This window comes from Staurois parvus, unplaced genomic scaffold (genome assembly GCF_062004578.1).
Source record: "Staurois parvus isolate SC_StPar_1 unplaced genomic scaffold, SC_StPar_1.0 ptg000151l, whole genome shotgun sequence".
NCBI lineage: Eukaryota > Metazoa > Chordata > Amphibia > Anura > Ranidae > Staurois > Staurois parvus.
The window spans coordinates 1,769,608-1,794,777 of record NW_028317947.1 but is presented as its reverse complement, the minus strand read 5'-3'; the positions used below and the strand labels follow the sequence as shown (position 1 = coordinate 1,794,777).

Genomic DNA, 25,170 nt, shown 5'->3' with positions numbered 1-25,170 from the left:
TATATGCTGGAATTTTTTTTTATATATACTAGTAATGGCGGCCATCAGCGACTTATTGCGGGACTGCGGTGGGCATTTTGACACTGGGGGGGGGGAAACTAACTGACACTGACATCCCCAGTGACACTAATACAGTGATCAGTGATCTAATAAAAAGCACTGACATTGTACTAATTGTACTGGGCAGGAAGGGGTTACCATCTGGGCCGATCAAAGGGTTAACTGTGTGCTGTGTGTGTTTTTCACTGTGACAGCACATTGCTTTGTATTGCTCTGCAATACAAAGCAATGTGCAGAAGCTGACGGGAGAGATCTGTATTGTTTACGTACAGGTGTCAGTGATACTCGGCGATCACTGGGTGCCGGCGGGGAATTACCGGCTGGGACCAGGTGATTGACAGCTGAGGCCGTGCACACCCAGACAAAACTAGCTTAGGTACAACTTGGACTCTCTTTCATCCTTCTGGAGTGGTCAGGAAAGTGTAGTATTGATCTGGTACAGGTTTATTGTCAGAGGAAATATGGGGTCCTCCTTCAGACTGGGTTGGAGAAGCTCCTCCACTTGGGACAGAAATATTTATCACCAATCTCTCTCAAGAAATCTATGAAGATAAATTAATTCCACTGTTTTAGACTGAGTTTTGTCTTATGAAGACTTTTCCAGTGGACAGATTATACAAATGAAAGGCAATCACTTGAAAGACAGCATGTGTAATGCTCTTTATATTTCCAGGGATGTGGGCTTGTTGCAGAACTGTCTGGGGTGGGTTCCTGGGTGACTTGGTTGCATGGCTGTTGATCAAATTACTGTTAATTAGATCACTGTTAGCAGCTAGCTGTTGATTAGATCACTGTGAGAGGTTAGCTTTTCATTAGATGTACTGATGATATTACTGTTTACAGTTTGAATTGTTCAGGATAATGTGATCAAGCTCTTACCAGATTCTGTGTGGTATAAATTCTGTGTGAGTTGACAGTAAAGAGAGTTCCAGTTGCATCTAAGCTAGTGTCGTCTAGTTCTTGGGTGCAATGTCCAACTATAATACCTTGGTCTGTCACATACGGTATAACTGTGCAGGGCTTTGAATGAAGACTGTCAACGGGAGAAGGAAGCTGGATCCAAGCGGAACTGTCAGTGTACCTGGAAGCACTCTGGGGTGTCAGCTCAACTCATAGTCTATAATGAACACTGTACCTTATAATACAGGGCTCCAGTCCGGGTGCAGATTGTAACTAGCTAATCTGCATGCAGACAAAACTGTCCCAAGCAGGCTGGAGGCTCTGGAGGAGGAGAAATCCGAGCAGCCAATCACATGCTGTCTGCTATACAGTACAAAACAAAGCCACAGGCTGGGTATCCTCATGTACAAGGTCCAGTCCAGGATTTGGATGACAAGATAGTGGTGGATCCTTTTTAGCTGTGCCCTAGAACAGGGGTCTCCAAACTTTGTAAGCAAGGGGCCAGTTTACAGTCCATCTGACATTACAGAGCCCAGACTGTGGTCAATGGGAGTGAAAAATGCCCCAGCATCAGTGCCTCATCATTGGTTTTAAAAGGAGGAATATATATATATATATATATATATATATACACACACACTGCTAAAAAAAATTGAAAGGAGCACTTTGGAAACACAAAAGATCTCAATGGGGAAAAATATCATGCTGGATATCTATACTGATCTAGACTGGGTAATGTGTTAGGAACATAAGGATGCCCCATTGTTTGATGGAAATGAAAATTATCAACCTACAGAGGACTGAATTCAAAGACACCCTGAAAATCAAAGTGAAAAAAATTATGCAGCAGGCTAGTCCATTTTACTGAAATTTAATTGCAGCAACTCAAAATGGTATTCAGTAGTATGTATGGCCCCCATGTGCTTGTATGCATGCCTGACAACATTGGAGCATGCTCCTAAAGAGACAATTGATGGTGTCCTGGGGTATTTCCTCCCAGATCTGGGCCAGGGCATCATTGAGCTCCTGGACAGCCTGAGGTGCAACCTGGCGTTGTTGGGTGGACTGAAACATGATATCCCAGAAACATTCTATTGGATTTAGGTCAAGCGAGCGTGGGGGCCATTCAATGGTATCAATCCCTTCATCCTCTAGGAACTGCCTGCATACTCTGTCCACATGAGGCCGGGCACTGTTGTGCACCAGGAGGAACCCAGGACCCACTGCACCAGCGTAGGGTTGGACAATGAATCCAAGGATTTCATCCTGATACCTAATGGCAGTCAGGGTGCCATTGTCTAGCCTGTAGAGGTCCGTGTGTCCCTCCATGAATATGCCTCACCAGACCATCACTGACCCACCACCAAAACGGTCATGCTGAACGATGTTACAGGCAGCATAGCGTTCTCCACGGCTTCTCCAGACCCTTTCACGTCTGTCACATGTGTTCAGGGTGAACCTGCTCTCATCTGTGAAAAGCACAGGGCACCAGTGGTGGACCTGCCAATTCTGGTGTTCAATGGCAAATGCCAATTGAGCTTTATGGTGCTGAGCAGTGAGCACAAGGCCCACTAGAGGACGTCGGCCCTCAGGCCACCCTAATGAAGTCTGTTTCTGATTGTTTGGTCAGAGACATTCACCCCAGTGGCCTGCTGGAGGTCATTTTGTAGGGCCCTGGCAGTGCTCATCCTGTTCCTTCTTGCACAAAGGAGCAGATACCGGTCCTGCTGTTGGGACTTTCCACTGCCCTGTCCAGCTCTCCTAGAGTAACCACCTGTCTCCTGCAATCTCATCCATGCTCTTGAGACTATGCTGGGAGACACAGAAAACCTCCTGGCAATGGCACGTATTGATGTGCCATCCTGGAGGAGTTGGACTGCCTGTGCAACCCCTGTAGGGTCCAGGTCTCGACTCACCAGTGCTACCAGACACTGACCCTCAGCCAAATGCAAAACTAGTGAAAAACAGTCAGAAAAGATGAGTAGGGAAAAAAATGGCAGTGGCCTCCACCTGTAAAACCATTCCTGTTTTGGGGATTGTCTCGTTTTTGCCCATCTAGTGCACCTGTTGTTAAAGTGTCACTAAACCCACAACAGTAAAGTCTGTATATGCAGTAAAACATGCTTGTTTTACTCACTGTGGAACCTAAGGGGTTAATCCTCTGCATTGTGTAAAAAGGCTGTTTGATCCTGACTTCTCTGCCCTTCCTCTTGTTCAAAAGTCCACGCTGATAAGACAGACTGAACCCGTAGCCCTTCTGCACATGCTCGGTTTAGTGTGTATTGCTAGAGAGGTTTTTTGGTTTTTTTCTTGGGAGAGTGCATGTGACAAGCACAGGGCCAATCAGCACTCTCCAGACAGATGTCAGGGGTTTTGCATTCTCCTAGAGCAGAGAGAAAACTCCTCCTACAAGCTTTAACCAGTGCTCGCGTGAAGTCACAAGGCTGCTCTAACTGCTGATGAGAAAAGGCATTTAGCAGTTTATATTAACTAAAATAATTTCATTTCCATGTTCTGTGTACTGTGAATGCAGGGTCCAGGGTTTAGTAACACTTTAATTTCATTAACACCAAAGCAGCTGAAACTGATTAACAACCCCCTCTGCTACTTAACTGACCCGATCATTATCCAAGGAGTTTAACTGACTTAATGCTATTCTCTGATTAAAAAGTGTTCCTTTAATTTTTTTGAGCCTTGTACATACACTATATTGCCAAATGTATTGGTCGGCCTGCCTTTACACGCACGTGAACTTTAATGGCATCCCAGTCTTAGTCTGTAGGGTTCAATATTGAGCTGGTCCACCCTTTGCAGCTATAACAGCTTCAACTCTTCTGGGAAGGATGTCCACATGGTTTAGGAGTGTATCTATGGGAATGTTTGACCATTCTTCCAGAAGTGCATTTGTGAGGTCAGGCACTGATGTCGGATGAGAAGGCCTGGCTAGCAGTCTCTGCTGTAATTCATTCCAAAGGTGTTCTGTCGGGTTGAGGTCAGGACTCTGCAGGCCAGTCAAGTTCCTCCACCCCAAACTCGCTTATCCATGTCTTTATGGACCTTGCTTTGTGCACTGGTGCGCAGTCATGTTGGAACAGGAAGGGGCCATCCCCAAATTCTTCCCACAAAGTTGGGAGCATGAAATTGTCCAAAATGTCTTGGAATGGTGACGCCCAGGGGCGGACTGACCATTCGAGCACTCGGGCACTGCCCGGGGTGAGTAGGGGACCCCATGAGATGCCCCTGGTACCTTTCATTGGCTTTTTCATAGGCTTTTTTGGGTGTGGGCGAGGACACAGGGGCCCCATTATCCCTTATTGCCCAGAGTCCCCATGAATTGTCAGTCCGTCCCTGGTGACGCCTTAGGAGTTCTGTTCACTGGAACTAAGGGGCCAAGCCCAACTTCTGAAAATCAACACCACACCATAATCCCCCCTCCACCAAACTTTACACTTGGCACAATGCAGTCAGGCAAGTACCGTTCTCCTGGAAACCGCCAAACCCAGACATGTCCATCGGATTGCAAGACAGAGAAGTGTGATTGGTCACTCCAGAGAACACGTCTCCACTGCTCTAGAGTCCAGTGGCGGCGTGCTTTACACCACTGCATCTGACACTTTCCATTGCACTTAGTGATGTAAGGCTTGGATGCAGCTGCTTGGCCATGGAAACCCATTCCATGAATCTCTCTACGCACTGTTGTTGTGCTAATCTGAAGGCCACAAGTTTGGAGGTATTTAGCTATTGACTCTGCAGACAGTTGGCGACTTCTGCACACTGTGCGCTTCAACATGCGCTGACCCCGCTCTGTCATTTTATGTTGCCTACCACTTCATGGCTAAGTTGCTGTTGTTCCCAGTTGCTTCCACTTTATTATAATCCCACTAACATATATATATATATATATATATATATATACACACACACACACACGGGGTGGTATCAAAAAGTTTTGAGACTAATTTTGTAACACACCAACAGATGGCAGCACAAGGCTGCATGCACAGTCTCAGGGAGCACCGACCTTCAAAAGTCAGTGTGCCAAAAGACATCTTCCTGTGTACATCAGGAGCTGTGCAACTGGTGCTATTCTGGCCAAGTACGTCTGCTATTTAATCACGGACAGAAAGTTAGAACAGAGAGCAAATTCTGCATGAAACTGGGCAAATCTGCCACAGAGATGTTTGACATGATTCCGTAAGTTTATGGTGATGCTGCAATGAGTCGTTTGAGGTTTTTTGAGTGGCACACGCGCTTCAAGAGTGGAAGAACATCACTGGAAGATGATGAGAGATCAAGAAATCCTTCAACTAGCTCAATCCCCCAAAAATGCCCTCTTCCTGAAAATGAAAACCAAGCTCAGAGGTCGCCATTTATCTCCCGACTGCCATTAAAATATGCAGCAGGGCCGGACAGCGGGCCCCTTCACAGTGACGGAACTCCAGGGTCCGGTCACAAGTGAGACTTCTGCGCCCCTGATAGTTTCGCCCCTGGCAGACCTTCTTCTGTTCTTGAAGTGCGAGTGCCACTCAAAAAACCTAAAAGAACTCATTACAGCATCGCCATAAACTTGCTGAATCATGTCAATCATCTCTGTGGCAGATTTGCCCAGTTTCAGAATTTCACATTTGCAATGTTGTCAAAATGGCGACCTCTGAGCTGGATCTTCATTTTCAAGAAGAGGGTTTGAGCTTGCTGAAGGTCTTGATCTCTCGTCATTTTCCAGTGATGTTCTTCCACTCTTGAAGTGTGCCTGCCACTCAAAACACCTAGAAAGACTCATTGCAGCATCCCCGTAAACTTGCCGAATCATGTCAAACATCTCTGTAGAAGATTTGCCCAGTTTCATGCAGAATTTTCTCCTAGTTCTAACTTGCTGTCCATGATGAAATAGCTGGTGTGTTCTGTTGAGGAAGGCCATCTATCAGTTTTTTTTTTGTTCAGCCCATTGGGTTGAATGAAAAAAACTGATAATATGTACAGTATGATAGTAAGGGCCACTGCTCTGCTCTCCGCACAGGCTATGAGCATCACGGCAATTATGTCGCCACTATTTTATATTAATATAGGTAATAACTGGGTTTAAAAAGTTTTTTTTTCTAGTTTTGGTGGCTATTCAAGTAATATGCCAATGCAAGCTTTGGGCTGCATTTCTCTAACTGGAGTTGGAAATTTGGTCAGGATCAATGGTGTCCTCAATGCTGAGAGATACAGATAGATAATTATCCATCATGCCATACTATCAGGGAGGCATGTGATTGGCCTCAAATTAATTCTGCAGCAGGACAACCACCCCAAACCTACATCCAATGTCATTAAGAACTATCTTCAGTGTAAAGAATAACAAGGAGTCCTGAAAGTGATGGTTTGGCCCACAGAGAACCCCGATCCCTACATCTAGTCTGTCCAAAGATTTGAGGCAGCCTACATCCACAGAAGATCTGTGGTTAGTTCTTCAAGATATTTGGAATGACCTACCTGTTGAGTTCCTGTGTGCAAGTATACCTAGAAGAATTGATACCATTTTGAAGACAAAGGGCGACCACACCATATGCTGATTTGATGTGGATCTCTCTTCTGTTCTTTTACTTTCCTTTTTGTTAATTGATAAACATAAAGTATTAACCCTTTTATTTCTGAACATTTATTTACAGAATTTTTTCACACCTGCCTAAGACATTTGTACAGTACTGTAGGTCTATATTAGTGGGTTAGACAAATTCATTAGTACATTTCTACAGTTGTGTTCAAAATAATAGCAGTCAGACATCACTAACCTGATCAATCACTGTTTTTGGTAGAAATTATATTTCTACATGGCAAATAATTTACTAGCAGGTGTAGCAGAGTAATAGAAATCCAACAGACCCAACAGTCATGACATGCATGCTGCTGATTCTGTGTAATTGAATCACTAATTGAAAGGGGCATGTTCAAAATAATAGCAGTGTGGAGTTCTATTAGTGAGGTCATTCATTCTTTGAAAAACAGGTGGCAATTATTGCCCTTATTTAAGGAAGGAAGGCAGCAAATGTTGTACATGCTGGTTACAGTGCATTTCTCTCTGAAATTCTGAGGAAAATGGGTCGTTCCAGACATTGTTCAGAAGAACAGCCTACCTTGATTAAAAAGTTGATTGGAGAGGGGAAAACATATAAAGAAATGCAGAAAATGATAGGCTGCTCAGCTAAAATGATCGCAAATGCTTTAAAATGGCAACCAAAACCTGAAAGACGTGGAAGAAAGTGAAAAACTACCATTTGAATGGATAGAAGAATAGCCAAAATGGCAAGGACTCAACCAACAATCAGCTCCAGGAAGATCAAAGAAGGTCTAAAGTTCCCTGTGAGTACTGTTACAATTAGAAGACGCCTATGTGAAGCCAAGCTATCTGCAAGAAGCCCCCGCAAAGTCCCACTGTTGAAAAAAAGACATGTGCTGAAGAGGTTACAATTTGCCAAAGAGCACATTGACTGGTCTAAAGAGAAATGGCGCAACATTTTGTGGACTGATGAAAGTAAGATTGTTCTTTTTGGGTCTAGTGGCCGGAGACAGTTTGTCAGACGACCCCCAAACACTGAATTCAAGCCACAGTGCACTGTGAAGACAGTTAAGCATGGTTGAGCAAGTATCATGATATGGGGATGTTTCTCATACTACAGTGTTGGGCCTATTTATCGCATACCAGGGATCATGGATCAGTTTGAATACATCAGAATACTTGAAGACGTCATGCTGCCTTATGCTGAAGAGGAAATGCCCTTGAAATGGGTGTTCCAACAAGACAACGACCCCAAACACACCAGTAAACGCGCAACATCTTGGTTTCAGACCAACAAGACCAACAAGATTGACGTTATGGAGTGGCCAGCCCAATCCCCGGATCTTGATCCAATAGAAAACTTGTGGGATGACATCAAAAATGCAGTTTCTGAGGCAAAACCAAGAAATAGAGAAGAACTGTGGAATGTAGTCCAATCATCCTGGGCTGGAATACCTGTTCACAGGTGCCAGAAGTTGGCTGACTCCATGCAACACAGATGTACAGCAGTTCTCAGAAACAGTGCTTATACAACTAAATATTCATTAAGTCAGTGTTTTTCAACCTTTTTTGTGCAAAGGCACACTTTTTTCATGAAAAAAATCACGAGGCACATCACCATTAGAAAATGTTAAAAAAATTTACCTCTGTGCCTATATTGACTATATATAAAGTAATTCTCTTGAATAGGAATCAAACACAAAGAAATTATTTTATAATTACTTTATTATGAAATAATAAAGTATTTTATAATTGGACCCGGGGGCCGGACCAAGAGTAGATGAATGATGTGTATGTGTCATCCATAGTAAGTATAGTAATATTCCCCCATAGTAAGCATAGTAATTAATCCCCCATATAGTAATTCATCCCCCATAGTAATTCATCCCCCATATAGTAATTCATCCCCCATAGTAATTCATCCCCCATAGTAATTAATCCCCCATATAGTAATTCATCCCCCATAGTAATTAATCCCCCATATAGTAATTCACCCCCCATAGTAATTCATCCCCCATATAGTAATTCATCCCCCATAGTAATTCATCCCCCATAGTAATTCATCCCCCATATAGTAATTCATCCCCATAGTAATTCATCCCCCATAGTAATTAATCCCCCATATAGTAATTCATCCCCCATAATAATTAATCCCCCATATAGTAATTCATCCCCCATAGTAATTCATCCCCCATATAGTAATTCATCCCCCATAGTAATTCATCCCCCATAGTAATTCATCCCCCATATAGTAATTAATCCCCCATAGTAATTCATCCCCCATATAGTAATTCATCCCCCATAGTAATTCATCCCCCATAGTAATTCACCCCCATATAATAATTCATCCCCCCTATAGTAATTCATCCCCCATATAGTAATTCATCCCCTATATAGTAATTCATCCCCCATAGTAATTCATCCCCCCTATAGTAATTAATCCCCCATATAGTAATTCATCCCCCATAGTAATTCATCCCCCATATAGTAATTCATCCCCCATAGTAATTCATCCCCCATAGTAATTCATCCCCCATATAGTAATTCATCCCCCATAGTAATTCATCCCCCATAGTAATTCATCCCCCATATTAATTCATCCCCCATATTAAGTCCCCAAGCCCCCCCCTGTGTCAATTCACTTACCTTTGCTCCGCGCGTTCCTCTCGCCGTTCCGGTGTAGCATGAAAATCTGTCTCCTATGAGGATCTGTCCCCCTCGACGTATCTGCGCATGTGCCAGTTTCAGGCATTAGCAGCCGATCGGCGATCTCCGGCACATGCGCAGATACGTCGAGGGGGACAGATCATCCTGACAGTATCACGCTCCACGGGCTGGATTAAAAGGTCCGCCGGGCCGTATACGGCCCGCGGGCCGTAGTTTGCCCATTGCTGTTCTAATGATTGGTCTATTTGTGAGCCGAGGCCACATGTTACAGATGAAATTGCAATTTTTCCCACGGCACACCAGACAATATCTCACGACACACTAGTGTGCCGCGGCACAGTGGTTGAAAAACGCTGCATTAAGTGATTCAAAGGAAAGCAAAATCTTCAAACATTTTTCAGTTTATATAGTGAATGTTTGAGTTTGTAAAGAAGAATACAAACACTGCTATTTTTTTGAACAGTCTAATATTCACTTTTCTTCAATTTTTTTAGAGGAACAACACAAATTTGATATATTTTCCTCATGTTTTGATTTGGAATAGAATGTGTAGTGTTCCCAATGCATTTGTGTGTATGGAAATAAAAGCTATTAGAAGGATTTCGAGCTTTATTCACTTTTTTCAACACACTGCTATTATTTTGAACACAACTGTACATGTAAATCAGTCTAGAGTGCGTAATAAATAGTAATGTTTTGTCTATTCAAATTCATAAAATGTATCGATAAGTTTTCCTGGAACCGGTCATTTCTTTGGACCCAAGAGATGATTTAGCGTCAACATTTTACAATGCATGGCCAGCTGAGCACACACTACACTAACTTTTTCTCATGTACATAGGAGAGGTGTCTGCATGTCATTAAACTCACCATTTCACTAAGTTCTTCATGCAGCTCACTTCTCTCCGCACACATTTTCTCACAAGCTCGCACAATTTCGCCCAGCTGTTCTTCCTTTTCTTGGCTGTTCTGAAGCTGTAGAAACAAAATAGAGCTAAAGTAGGCTTGGTGTCTTTTCCACATATTGGCTCCCATGTTTGAAAGTGTAAGCACTGAGAACATTCTGTGCAGCCTCACAGCCATCCTGTGAAAAGTGTCTGGTGTAATCAGTCCAAAGTGTCTGGTGGAATCAGTCCAAAGTGGTTTTATGGCTGTGGAGAAAAGCTGCAGGGTCTGCATCTCTATAAAAGTGTGTTAAACACTTGCCCTCCTGAGGATTTACCCCCCTTCCTGACCAGGCCATTTTTGCTTTACGGCGCTGTGTTACTTTAACTGACAACTGAGGAAGTCACGTGACCAAATTGTGCCGTAACGCGTAGATACGCCAGTAGGAGGAGCTCGAGCGGCAACGTTACGACGTCATATCCGGCGTCGACGCCATCTTGGTACACCCAGATATATCCACATATGCAGTACACCCATGCTGTAGTGGAACGAATGCTGTACAAACATCTACATATGTGAGTAGATCCAAGTTTTATAGATTTTATTAATAAAAGGTTTTACACTATATTGGATTCTTTCATTCTATTGGGGGACATGCCTGGAAAGTCATTGGCCCTGAGAATCAGGAGAGCTCAGGGGAGAAACCGGTACAGAGGAGGAGAGAGTCCCAACATCATTACTAAAGAAAGTTTTCTTGAGGAACAGCAATACTGCAAGGCTCATTGGCCCTGTGGGGCCTGGGCAGGAAGGTGAGGGGGCACTCCAGCCACTGAGGATTGTCACTTATTGGTTGCATGTCTGCATGAAGATTACTGGTTCTATCATGAATTAATTCTCTAAGGACACCTTATCATTGTGTGTTGTGCATGCTATACACTACTAAGGGATTTATGCACCCGTTTAAGCATTATTGATTGGCACAAGAACTATTGCACTTTTTAGACCATCTGGACTATTGGGGCCTCATTTACGTATATACACCTATGTTTATTATCACATCCTTGGAAGAGCTTCCTATATAGGTTGAAGATATCACATAATTCCATTTGTTTTATTTTATTATATCTGTTCATTTGATATCATTGTCTAGCGCTGCACTATCTATACATTTGCTTTGTTTACTAACAGTCCTTCTCCCTGTTGGCTCGGGCACACTGCTCTGGATGGCTGTGCACATATTCTTTTTAGAGACTATGTATTTATTATTATAATGGAAATGTATATGTAATAAAGCTGACAAAAATTATTTTAACAAAATGTCTCCTTCAATATATGTATGATCCTATTGCTGCAATAAAGTCCCATTGGGGGTTCTTTGGGTATATGCATTCATATAGGGACGACCAGCCAGATACTCGACCTTTTTTGGTTATGATCTACATAACATAAGCTTCACATGTTTTTTATGGCGACATTACCCTAAGTATGCTCCTGCTGGAGCTGCCATATGCAAATAGTTAAGTGTATCTTGTACTCAAGAAAAGATTAATATATTAGCTGTGCACCTTACAGTCCTAAACCGCATGCATTAGGATGGTGCTCTTATGATGGGATGGCTGGTACCATCTTCCATGCCTACTGACCATTTGGAAACTTGGGCACTGCCTGAGGGCCCAGGGTCAGTAGGGGGCCCCATGAGATGCCCCTGGTACCTTTTTCATAGGCTTTTTTGAGTTTGGGCAAGAACACAGGGGCCCCATGATCCCCTATTGCCCGGGGGCCCCATGAGTTGTCAGTCCGCCCCTGGCCTAGAGAAATCCTAACAAGTACAGCGGGAAAAAAAAGTCTCAGGTCTGCATAGCTCAGAAATGTCAAGTACTTAATTGGTGACTATGCATTATACATTTACAATAAACTGTCTTTGTTAACCACTGAAGGTGTACTCTTGAAGATTACCTTAAGAGCCGAGAATGGCACATATATCTACCGAGAAAGAGTTTTTCTTTGTCTGTTAGCAAGCGACCCCCTAATGAATCCATACTTACTTTAGAAAAGACATTACATTTACCTGACATCCGGTACAAACGTTTTCAGTGCTTCACCACAAACATTTTCACATTTGTAAATGATCCCTACTGAGTAGCTGTATTATATAACTTGTCATGTTGTTCTATTTTCCTCTTGAGAATCACCTCTAGGAGCAAGTGTAAGAGGTGGGTGTACTGAGCCGATGTATGCAATATGTCATTATTACTATAAGTAGTTACTCTAGGAAGGAGTGAGGGGGAGGAATGTCATTATAATATATATATATATAAATATATATATATATATATGTATACACACATGAGTCACCAGGGTAGCAGTGCCGGCAGAGAGTTCTGTATATATGCATATATACACACAGATCTGGAGATGGGCGGCAGCTGGGCCAAAGCAAACAATCTATCCCCACTCACCTCATGTTGTGAGGCCTCAGTTCGTAGCAGAGAATCCTCCTTGGCATCATCGTATGGTGAGAAGTTCTCGTCCCCGAATTCAGATATTATCGGATACTGAAGATAAAAAGCACACATAGGTAAAATAGTTTATAAACCTAGCTGAAAATAAAGCTGCTCATACTCAGGCTGATAGGACCACCCAACACTTTGATACAGATGTGTGAGTTGCCGGATCTTCTCATCTACACTATATTGCCAAAAGTATTGGGCCAGCCCTCCAAATCATTGGATTCAGGTGTTCCAATCACATCCATGCCCAAAATCAAGCACCTAGGCATGCAGACTGCTTCTACCAACATTTGTGAAAGAATGGGTCGCTCTCAGGAGCTCAGTGAATTCAAGCGTGGTACCGTGATAGGTTGTCACCTGTGCAATAAGTCCATCCGTGACATTTCCTTGCTACTAAATATTCCACGTTCAACTGTTAGTGGTATAACAAAGTGGAAGCAACTGGGAACAACAACATCTCAGCCAAGAAGTGGTAGGCCGCATAAAATGAGTGGGGTCAGTGCATGCGGAAGTGCACAGTGCGCAGAAGTCAGCAACTGTCTGCAGAGTCAAAAGCTAAAGACCTCCAAACTTCGTGTGGCCTTCAGATTAGCACAACAACAGTGTGTAGAGAGCTTCATGGAATGGGTTTTCATGGCCGAGCAGCTGCACCCAAGCCTTACATCACCAAGTGCAAAGTGTCGGATGTAGCGGTGTAAAGCACGCCACCACTGGACTCTAGAGCAGTGGAGAAGTGTTCTCTGGAGTGATAAATCACGCTTCTCTGTCTGGCAATCCGATGGACATGTTTGACTGTATTGTGCCAAGTGTAAAGTTTGGCAGGCGTTCCAATACTTTTGGCAATATAGTGTATCTGGACAGTTTAGTCTGAAGTAGTTTTACCTATATACAATAATGGCAAGAGGAAAGCAATAGTTCTCCAAGACCAATACTTGAGCTGACCTGTATGGTCACATGTTCCTTCTTGGCTCAGCTACCTTGGGCCAGATCACTTCACAGTCTTTCGGTGATAACTGACGATTCCATGTTCACGTAATTGTTTTTCATTTCATAGCTTAAGCAAACCTGTCATGAATAAAACATGATGCCCTTGCTGACCTTTTAACCTAAAAAGTAAATTTGTGACTGTCATATATGAAGAATGCCACACAACACTATTCCCTTGCTTTTGAAAAGCTTTATTAGTCCACCAGTGACAGATACTGCTCTATGATTAATCGTCAGTAGGGGGTGAAACGCGTAAGGGAGAGAATGTGGGTGTGTCTGTCGCTGCTGGACCAATAAAGCTATTCAAGTGGAAGGAAAAAGTGGCATGCAGCTTCACATTGTTTGCACATGAGCTACATAGGAAGCTGAATGAGCCTGGTTGTTTGCCGACTCTCGTAGCTGTAGAAAGAGAGGTGCAAGGCAAATAAATGGTAAAAAGGAAATTTGAGCTTTCTTTCTGGCATGCTGACCCTCTTGCTTCAAAACCTGGAGTCACTCACCAGGATCAAGTATGCAGACAATAATAGTAACTAATGGTAATAAACCCAGCATAGCAGCAGGCGACTAGCATTTACAGAGTGACCCTGGAAATGGCATTTGATCAACCCCCCTGGCAATGGGAATGGGAATGGCAATGGTGTTATTTTCCCATAACAGGTTTCACTTTTAAGAACTTTGAGCAAAAATATCATTGAAATAATTTATAATTTATAGGTACTGAATACATCAAAGAGAAAGCTGTTTGTTTTATCATTGCCCCCATGTGTTTCTACCATGACAACAAGGACTCATGTTCTTAGCCTAAAATTATTTCTTCAAATTCAGTTATTTCAGATTGCCTCCTAAAGCATGCCTAAGCTTTGTCTGAACTCTGTGTGCTGCATGAAGTTATCAGATACTACACCAGGTATTCTCAGCCAGGGCTCCATGGAACCCTAGGGTTCCTCTAGAGCAGTGGTTCTCAACCTTTCTAATTCCGTGACCCTTTGATACAGTTCCTCATGTTGTGGTGACCCCCAACCATAAAATTATTTACCCATTAATTATATATTCATGAAGTGTCGTTTTACCTCCAATACTGCTGCTTTCAACACAGTAGCTGCTTTCTACACAGTAGCTGCTTTCAACACAGTAGCTGCTTTCAACACAGTAGCTGCTTTCTACACATTGGAAATATGTGTTTTCCCGATGGTCTTAGGCGACCCCTGTGAAAGGGTCGTTCGACCCCCAAAGGGGTCACGACCCACAGGTTGAGAACCAGTGCTCTAGAGGTTGCTAGGGGTTCCTTGAGATGTGGTTAGTTGACCTTCTGTCTGATGGTGCCTTCATAGTTCCAGGTCCATTGCCACTTGGCAGAGCCACTATCATAGCACCAATGCTGACTTTAGGGGTGGCATTCTAACCACCGCTGTAAGTGGTCATTCCTTTCATTGATCACCAATAAAAGTGGCATGTTCCTTACTACCCCTGAATGACTAATCCTCCCAGGGGTTCATGGACACTTATTTCATGGGTTCCTCTTAGGCAAAAAGGTTGAGAACAGTTGTAGTAGACATTGCAGATCTGATTTGATTCACTTACTTGTGTTCTCAGCCCTTTCTACAGCCAGTGTAGACACTCCTATTCTAAGACTCATTTGAAATGTCCGTGTGGAAGCAAAGGTGGGAATTTGATATAATAAAAGATTACAAATAATAACACTTAGCGATATTAATTATATAGAATTTGCTAAGGGATCATTTTATTTAGATTGGAGATCTTCTTCAATATAATGATCTGTAAACAATATACATGCATATCAGGTCCATCATTTGTTGGTAAACCTTATAGATTGCCAGGTCTAGTGTAGGAATGCTTCTATGGACAATAGCAACTATGCCAACCATTAAAGTGATATTAAAGGCAAAAAAAATAAAAATAACAAAAATGTCATACTTACCTGCTCCGTGTAATGGTTTTGCACAGAGCAGCCCCGAACCTCCTCTTCACGGGTCCCCTGCAGGCGCTTCTGGTCCCTCACTCCTGCCAGGTTCCCCCAGAGCAAGCAGCTTGCTATGGGGGCACCCAAGCAGGCTCACCCCTGAGTAGCTGCTCTGTGTGTCCAATCACACACAGAGCCGTGTCTCAGCCCTGCCCCCTTTCTCTCCTTATTGGCACACTAGCTGTGATTGACAGCAGTGGGAGTCAAGGAGGAGGGAGAGTCCCCATAGGCAAGGCTCTCATGAAAATTGCTGGATTGCGACAGAGTTTTGGGGGCTGTTGCACACAGAAGGTTTTTTTATCTTCATGCATAGAATTCATGAAGGTACAAAACCTTGAGCCTTTACAACCACTTTGAGTAAGCATCTTCACACACAATATACTATGATAGCTAGTTCTAGGTAAGCTTAAAATGTTAGTAAACCCAGGACCCCGCAGTCACTATATCTGGTCTCCCCGGACCCTGCGTTCACTATATCTGGTCTCGCCGGACCCCGCAGTCACTAAATCTGGTCTCCCCGGACCCCGCAGTCACTATATCTGGTCTCCCTGGACCCCGCAGTCACTATATCTGGTTTCCCCAGACCCCGCAGTCACTATATCTGGTCTCCCCGGACCCTGCATTCACTATATCTGGTCTCCCCGGATCCTGCATTTACTATATCTGGTCTCCCCGGACCCTGCATTCACTATATCTGGTCTCCCTGGACCCTGCGTTCACTATATCTGGTCTCCCTGGACCCGGCATTCACTATATCTGGTCTCCCTGGACCCTACATTCACTATATCTGGTCTCCCCGGACCCCGCATTCACTATATCTGGTCTCCCCGTACCCTGCATTCACTATATCTGGTCTCCCCGCACCCCGCATTCGCTATATCTGGTCTCCCCGCACCCTGCATTCACTATATCTGGTCTCCCCGCACCCTGCTTTCACTATATCTGGTCTCCCCGGACCCCGCATTCACTATATCTGGTCTCCCTGGACCCTGCATTCACTATATCTGGTCTCCCAGGACCCCGCATTCACTATATCTGGTCTCCCCGGACCCTGCATTCACTATATCTGGTCTCCCCGGACCCTGCAGTCACTATATCTGGTCTCCACAGACCCTGCATTCACTATATCTGGTCTCCCACAGTACACACAACATGGAAAGGCAATTATTGCAGTAAATATAAACAGATAAATACCTTTTCTCATCAGCAGTATATAGCAGTCTTGTAACTTCTATCAGCACCCAGCCCAGCACTGGTTAAAGCTTGTAGGGGGTTTTCATTCTCCTGTGATTGTCCTATGAGGCTGCACTGGCCCTCTTTCTGGACAGTGCTGATTGGCCCTGTGCTGATCACATGCACTCTCCCAAAGAAAAAAAAACTGTAGCAATACACACCAAACTGAGCAGGTGCAGAGTGTTTCTTAGAGCTCTGTACTATCAGCAGATGGACTGGGGACTTTAGAAGAAGGGGAGGATCAGAGAAGACAGGATCAAACAGCTTTTTTACACAATGCGGAGGATTAACCCCTTAGGTTCCACTGTGAGTATAACAAGCATGCTTTACTGCATATACAGAATGATTTTACTGTTGTGGGTTTAGTAACACTTTAAGGGCTTGTTCTTTCTGTTGGGCCCTCTCCTACAAACTGTCATTGCTGTCATGTCCATCAGCCCTGACCCAGGGTGCATGAGCCAAGCACAGGGTTCGAAATACCAGGTCAGTGTTTATTGATCCCTCTGTTCTCTAAGATTTGGAAGGTATGCTTGTTGCCCTGTTCTACGGTGTGGAGGGGCTTGTAGAGATCATAAGCCCGATATCTTGAATGATTCTCCTATCGCCAAACATGAAGGGACCCTTTGGCTCAAATGCTGGCCTGAAAAAAACAAGCAGTACAAAAAGTCCCCGTTGCATATGCCCATGAATATCAGTGAATGTCTCCTTGGCACCCACTGGGTAATCTCATCCAAGATGTCATGGAACAGAGCATGCTTTTTGCATCAACAAATAGCTTTATAGCCAAATAGCTTTATATTGCCATATGAGCAATTTGTTTCACGTATAACCAAACAACACAAACCAATCCAATGACATAAGCATCCATTTTTTTTTACAATAATATACTTATTAGTGTTTTTCTGCAAGTGCGGTTGCATACCATGAATTCCTGCAGTTCCTGCCACCCTTTGCCTTTCCATTGTTTCAGAGGATGTGAAGAAGGAGATTAGACTTTGACAAACAAGAAGTGTTTAGGGTCCCATTGATGTCATTCTAGTGCGGTGAGACTAGCTGAGTATTGGAAGTTAATGAAGACAAATAGGCAGCAAAAAAAAGTATTTTCCCTATAAAATGTATTTATTTATTTATTTCAGGTACTTATATAGCGCCATCAATTTACACAGCGATTTATATATATATATAATGTACATTCACATCAGTCCCTAACCATCAAGGGGTGTACAATCTAAGGTCCTTAACCAGGGGCGGACTGACAACTCATGGGGCCCCCGCGCAATAGGGGATCATGGGGCCCCTGTGTCCTTGCCCAAACTCAAAAAAGCCTATGAAAAAGGTACCGGGGCATCTCATGGGGCCCCCTACTGACCCCGGGCCCTCGTCGAGTTTCCAAATGGTCAGTCTGCCCCTGTCCCTAACTTACATTCATACATATGCTAGGACAATTTAGACAGGATCCAATTCACCTACCAGCATGTTTTTGGAGTGTGGGAGGAAACCAGAGGAAACCCATGCAGGCACAGGGAGAACATGCAAACTCCAGGCAGGAGGTGCCGTGGCTGGGATTCGAACCAACGACCCTAGTACTGCCAGGTGGAAGTGCTAACCATTTAGCCACTGTGCTACTTGCTTGCTATACTTGCTGTGGAACCTAGGGGTTAATCCTCTGCATTGTGTAAAAAATGCTGTTTGATCCTGTCTTTTCTGATCCTCCCCTTCTTCCAGTGTCCCCCCTCTTATCTCTTGATAAGACTTATGGTGTGGAGATACTCTGCACATGCTCAGTTTGGTGTGTACTGCTTTTCTTGGGAGAGTGCATGTGATCAACACAAGGCCAATCAGCACTGTCCATACAGAGGTCATGGGTTCTGCATGCTCCTAAAGCAGAAAGGAGACTCCTACAAGCTTTAGCTAGTGCTTGGTTGGGCACTGATAGAAGTCACAAGACTGCTCTAACTGCTGATGAGAAAAGGTATTTAACAGTTTATATTTACTATATTAATTACATTTCCATGTTGTGTGTACTGTGGGAGACCAGATATAGTGAATGCAGGGTGCGGAGGAACAGATATAGTGAATGCAGGGTGTGGGGTGACCAGATATAGTGACTGCAGGGTGCGGGGAGACCAGATATAGTGAATGCAGGGTGCGGGGAGAACAGATATAGTGAATGCAGGGTGCGGGGAGACCAGATATAGTGAATGCAGGGTGTGGGGAGACCAGATATAGTGAATGCAGGGTGCGGGGAGACCAGATATAGTGAACGCAGGGTCCAGGGAGACCAGATATAGTGAATGCAGGGTGCGGGGAGAACAGATATAGTGAATGCAGGGTGCGGGGTGACCAGATATAGTGAATGCAGGGTGCGGAGAGACCAGATATAGTGAATGCAGGGTGCGGGGAGACCAGATATAGTGAATGCAGGGTCCGGGGAGACCAGATATAGTGAATGCAGGGTGCGGAGAGACCAGATATAGTGAATGCAGGGTCCTGGGAGACCAGATATAGTGACTGCAGAGTCCTGGGAGACCAGATATAGTGAATGCAGGGTGCGGGGAGACCAGATATAGTGAATGCAGGGTGCGGGGGACCAGATATAGTGAATGCAGGGTGTGGGGAGACCAGATATAGTGAATGCAGGGTGCGGGGAGACCAGATATAGTGAATGCAGGGTCCGGGGAGACCAGATATAGTGAATGCAGGGTCCGGGGAGACCAGATATAGTGAATGCATGGTGCGGAGAGACCAGATATAGTGAATGCAGAGTGCGGGGTGACCAGATATAGTGAATGCAGGGTGCGGGGGACCAGATATAGTGAATGAAGGGTCCGGGGAGACCAGATATAGTGAATGCAGGGTGCGGAGAGACCAGATATAGTGAATGCAGGGTCCTGGGAGACCAGATATAGTGACTGCAGAGTCCTGGGAGACCAGATATAGTGAATGCAGGGTGCGGGGAGACCAGATATAGTGAATGCAGGGTGCGGGGGACCAGATATAGTGAATGCAGGGTGTGGGGAGACCAGATATAGTGAATGCAGGGTCCGGGGAGACCAGATATAGTGAATGCAGGGTCCGGGGAGACCAGATATAGTGAATGCAGGGTCTGGGGAAACCAGATATAGTGACTGCGGGGTCCGGGGAGACCAGATATAGTGAATGCAGGGTCCTGGGAGACCAGATATAGTGAATGCAGGGTGCGGGGAGACCAGATATAGTGAATGCAGGATCCGGGGAGACCAGATATAGTGAATGCAGGGTGTGGGGAGACCAGATATAGTGAATGCAGGGTGCGGGGAGACCAGATATAGTGAATGCAGGGTGCAGGGAGACCAGATATAGTGAATGCAGGGTCCTGGGTTTAGAAACACTTTAAGCTAGCTATACGTCCTCATGCACTCTTGACGTTTTTACAGCAGCTGTTTTTGTCTTTTGGCATCTTTTTCTACAGCCAGCATGTTATCCTATGTATCCATGCACACAGAGACTGTAATCAGCGTTTTTTGGCTGGGGTGTTTTCTGGCTGGAAAAAAAAACCCCCAGAACTAGTGGGTTTCTAGAGGAGTTTTTTAGCTGTAAAAACGCTCTAGTGCTGAAAAACGCAGCAAAACGCAGTAAAACATGGCAAACCGGCCTTTTTGGACTTTTTTTGGTTAAAAAAAAGCTAAAAAAACACAAATGCAAAAAAGCGGCTAAACGCTAATGCTAATATGCTGAAAAACTCGCATTTTTAACGTGACTTTACACAGCTAACGTTACCAGCGTTATTAAAACGCCCCGTGTGCATGGAGCCTGAATGTTAAAATTTTTCTCGTTCAGCTTTATTGCCCCATTCACACTAAACAGTGTGGCTGATGGACAAATCTACAGTGCCGACTGTTTTATTATGACATCTAGCACACTTGACTGTCAAAGTACCTGAAAAGTACACGCATCTGATTGGACGCAGGGGCCTTTTTGTTGAGAATTTTTTGAACGGCTCCTTCAGCAAAAGTCATTTAGAAAATCAACATGTCTAGAGCTGGGTGGTACCAACAGAGCCACCTAGAGAATTCATTTTGTCCAATTTAGCAGGGATCAGCCATAATTTGATTCATGTATAGTCAGTATAAAGAGTAACTCCACTTTTATTTAGAAAAAAACATTCTCCTCTGGGTGATCTATGTACATTGCAAGGATTTTACCAAACTTTGTTGCAGATTGTTATTTTTTTTTTGTTGCCTTTTGTTATTCTGAAGAAATAGCTGTTTGTTTGTCTGTTTCCATGTGCAATGGGAATGGGAGTGACTTTAGAATTATCAATCAGCTGTTGTAGTTGCAGGATTCTAATGAGGAAAGTGGCAGGGTCTGCATCCCTTTAAACGTGATTTCCCTTTGGAAGCATCTCACTGAAATTGACATTTTTGTTGCAGTGGATGCCCAAAATCTGACTTTTAGTGCAGATTTCTGATATAATCAGTGAGCCAATCACACAAGCAGGAAATGGCATTTCTGGGGTGGTGTTTTGTACACCAGGTTGCCATATTGTGTTACAATTTGCAGAAAATAAAAGCGTTGCAAATTGAAAAGGAAATGTCATTTTTATTAACATTCAATTACATGGCTTGTGTAACAATTGTACACGCTATATTCATTTCATTTTTCCCCCATGATAGTGACTTTACACTTTACACCCCGGTCACATTGGGTGCAACTTGGCATGCGATTTGCATGCCCTGCGACTTGCAAATCGTATGCCAAGTCACACCCTATTGTCCGCTATTAGAGCGGTCATAGTGGTGCGGTTCTGACTTGGTTGGAGCTGCACTGATTTCTAAAGTAGTGGATGCACTTATTTTTTTTGTTATTTGCATAGACATCTGTGTCAAATGTCTTGGAGATTGCAACTGAAATCAGCAAGTCATCCAACTTTGAAATTGTGCGACTTCACTGTAAGTCGCACGATTTCAAAATCGGCTTTGATGTGACCGGCAGTTTAAGAAAGGGATTCCAGTCTCTGATCCACAGGGTTCTTAAACACAGAGATGTCCTTGACAGAAAACTGTCAGGGTTGGCTGGACCCGCAATGGCAACAGCCACCTCTTTATTATTTATTTATTATTTATTTCAGGTACTTATATAGCACCATCAATTTACGCAGCACTTTACATATATATTGTACATTCACATCAGTCCCTAACCCTCAAGGGGTGTACAATCTAAGGTCCCTAACTCACATTCTTACATATACTAGGGACAATTTTAGACAGGATCCAATTAACCTACCAGCATGTCTTAAAGTGGTTCTACAGATAGAAGGTGTTTTACCGTAATGCATTCTTTATATTAAAGTGAAAATCCTTCTGTGCTCAGCTCCCGTTATACTTACCTGAGCCGATCTTGATCCAGCACTGTGCACGAGAGCAGCTTCTTTCTCATCTCTCCTCCTCCTTTTTTGCTACTGCCACCAACGAATGACATGTATTTTAATATTTGACTAACATCAACATCTTTTCTTGCACTGACACTACTGGGACCATCCAACTGACTCCAATGATATGGGACGTATTCTATCGTACTGGGACCATCCAACTGACTCCAATGATATGGGACTTATTCTATCCTATTGGGACCATCCAACTGACTCCTATGATACGGGACTTATTCTATCCTACTGGGACCATACAACTGACTCCAATGATATGGGACTTATTCTATCCTACTGGCACCATCCAACTGACTCCAATGATATGGGACTTATTCTATCCTAATGGGACCATCCAACTGACTCCTATGATATGGGACTTATTATATCCTACTGGGACCATCCAACTGACTTCAATGATATGGGACTTATTTTATCCTACTGGGACCTTCCAACTGACTCCAATGATATGTGACTTATTTGATCCTACTGGCACCATCCAACTGACTCCAGTGATATGGTAATTATGCTATCCTACTGGGAACAATAATGGGGCTTATTTTGCTCCCGCTGAACCCCAATGAAGGGGTTTAGCTTTACTCTCACTGACACCAATGATGGGGTTTATTTTACACCTAGTTTTTCTTCAGTGTACCCACATTGCCTATTTTCTCTAAAATATAGCCAAGCAAAGGAGGAAGGTACCACACTACCAACAACATGGTGTGAAGTCGCACTTTATTCTACCACCCCCCACCCCCCACCCCCCCCCCCCCCCCCCCGCACCCACCATGCACACACACTTGGAAGGTCTGCTTCATTTTACTTCTTGAAGCAGTCCTCAAAATTATTTCCAAATGTTGGTACCTATGCATACTTTTGATGTGAACAGCTTTCTGGTCTAGTGCCCATGTAGGCACTCTGGCTCCTCCTCTCCACTTCCTCTTTCTGTAGGGGTCCCTCAAGGTTCTGTCCTTGGACCCCTTCTCTTCTCCATCTACACCTCCTTCCTTGGTCACTTGATAAACTCCCATGGCTTCAAATACCATCTCTATGCTGATGACACACAAATCTATCTTTCTACCCCTCACCTCACCCCGTCAGTCTCCTCTCTCATTACTAACCTACTAAGTGACATATCGGCATGGATGTCACTCCACTGCCTCAAACTCAATCTTTCCAAATCGGAGCGCATACTAGTCCCTCCAGCCCGTGCCCCCTCCCCTGACTTCTCCATCGAGATCAATAATACAACCATCAGTCCCTCCCTCCATGCCAGGGTACTAGGTGTAATCCTAGACTCCCATCTGTCCTTTCAGCCCCAAATCCAATCACTGTCCAAATCTTGAAGCCTTCACTTCCACAACATCTCCAAGATACGCCCGTTCTTAACCTCTGAAACTACTAAGCAACTTACTCACTCCCTTGTTATATCTCGCCTTGACAATTTTAACACCCTCCTCATTGGCCTACCTCATCACAAACTATCCCCACTACAGTCCATCATGAATGCTGCTGCCAGACTCATCCACCTTACTAACCGTTCTGTATCAGCCACCCCTCTCTGCCAATCCCTCCACTGGCTTCCCATTGCCCAACGAATAAAATTCAAATCATTAACAATAACATATAAATCCATTTATAACTCCTCTCCGCTCCTCCCACAACCTCCTGCTTTCTAGCTCCCTTGTCTCCTCCTGCCATGCTCATCTCAAGGACTTCTCCAGAGCTTCCCCCATCCTCTGGAACTCTCTATCCCAATTTATCAGACTATCACCTACTCTGCTCACTTTTAGGCGATCTCTGAAAACCTCTCTCTTCAGGGAAGCCTATCTTGCCCTCAGCTAATAATGGAATCTTCTATTCATCCTACCAGTCCATCCTCCACAGTTACTACCTTTTATACCACTAGCCCTTCCCTCTTAGATTGTAAGCTCCAAGGAGCAGGGCCCTCCTAACCCTCTTGTATTGAACTATATTGTTGTTATATTATCTCCCGTTATATTGTAAAGCACTTAGCAAACTGTTGGCACTATATAAATCCTGTATAATAATAATAATGTAGGCAGGCCCCAAGTTAGTTCCATGTGTAGGTGCATGGTGACATGCATGCAATATGCTCCCACCATATACACAGGGTAGGAGGCAGACTTTTACATATGACATTTTCCATCAATGTGCAACAGTAAATGTACATTGTTATTTAGCTGATATGCAAACCATAATCTTAGTAATAGCTTCAAGTGGCTCATTTTGCATTTGTACCTCAACATATCTAATTAGTCACCTAATTTGTGTTAATGAACTAGCAACTATCCTTTCTTAAATGTCACCTGTAATTTATGGATGCGAACATATAATACAGATGACACAGCTGATGTAACGAGAAATAGCGATCCAATATATTGCACAATCACTTTTGGCTTGGAAGATCAGGAAAGCTTATTTTAAGATCTTTGATTTCTATACGCAGTCAAAGTCCTTTAAAAAGTACATTCTTTAGCAATGTGCTATCTATGTCACTCACCTATCTGTCCTCCCCTTTGGCAGTGTATTGCAATTTCAAACGCTCAACAGAAGACATTACAGTGAGAACTGTTTTTGACAACATACACTATATTGCCAAAAGTATTGGGTCATCCTTCCAAATCATTGGATTTAGGTGTTCAAATCACCTCCATGGTCACAGGTTTATAAAATCAAGCACCTAGGCAAGCAGACTGCGTCTACAAACATTTGTGAAAAAATGGGTTGCTTTCAGGAGCTCAGTGAATTCAAGCGTGGAACCGTGATAGGTTGCCACCTGTGCAATAAGTCCATCCGTGAAATTTCCTTGCTACTAAATATTCCACGGTCAAATGTTAGTGGTATTATAACAAAGTGGAAGCGACCGGGAACAACAGCAACGTAGGCCATGTAACACAGTGTGCAGAAGTCACCAACTGTCTGCAGAGTCAATAGCTAAAGATCTCCACACTTCATGTGGCCTTCAGTGCATAGAGAG

General features: G+C 43.8%; 1 protein-coding gene across 1 annotated transcript in view; it reads right to left on the bottom strand.

Moving 5' to 3' along the window:
- The window catches only part of TBKBP1 (TBK1 binding protein 1), a 163,263-nt gene that overhangs the window by 116,959 nt on the left and 21,134 nt on the right, over positions 1–25,170 (bottom strand). The window contains exons 2-3 of the mRNA XM_089674317.1: positions 12,511–12,606; positions 10,037–10,141 (exon numbers count right to left, since the gene is read on the bottom strand). Of these exons, the coding sequence (XP_089530443.1) occupies positions 10,037–10,141; positions 12,511–12,606 (201 nt within the window). The remainder of the gene's footprint in view (positions 1–10,036; positions 10,142–12,510; positions 12,607–25,170) is intronic.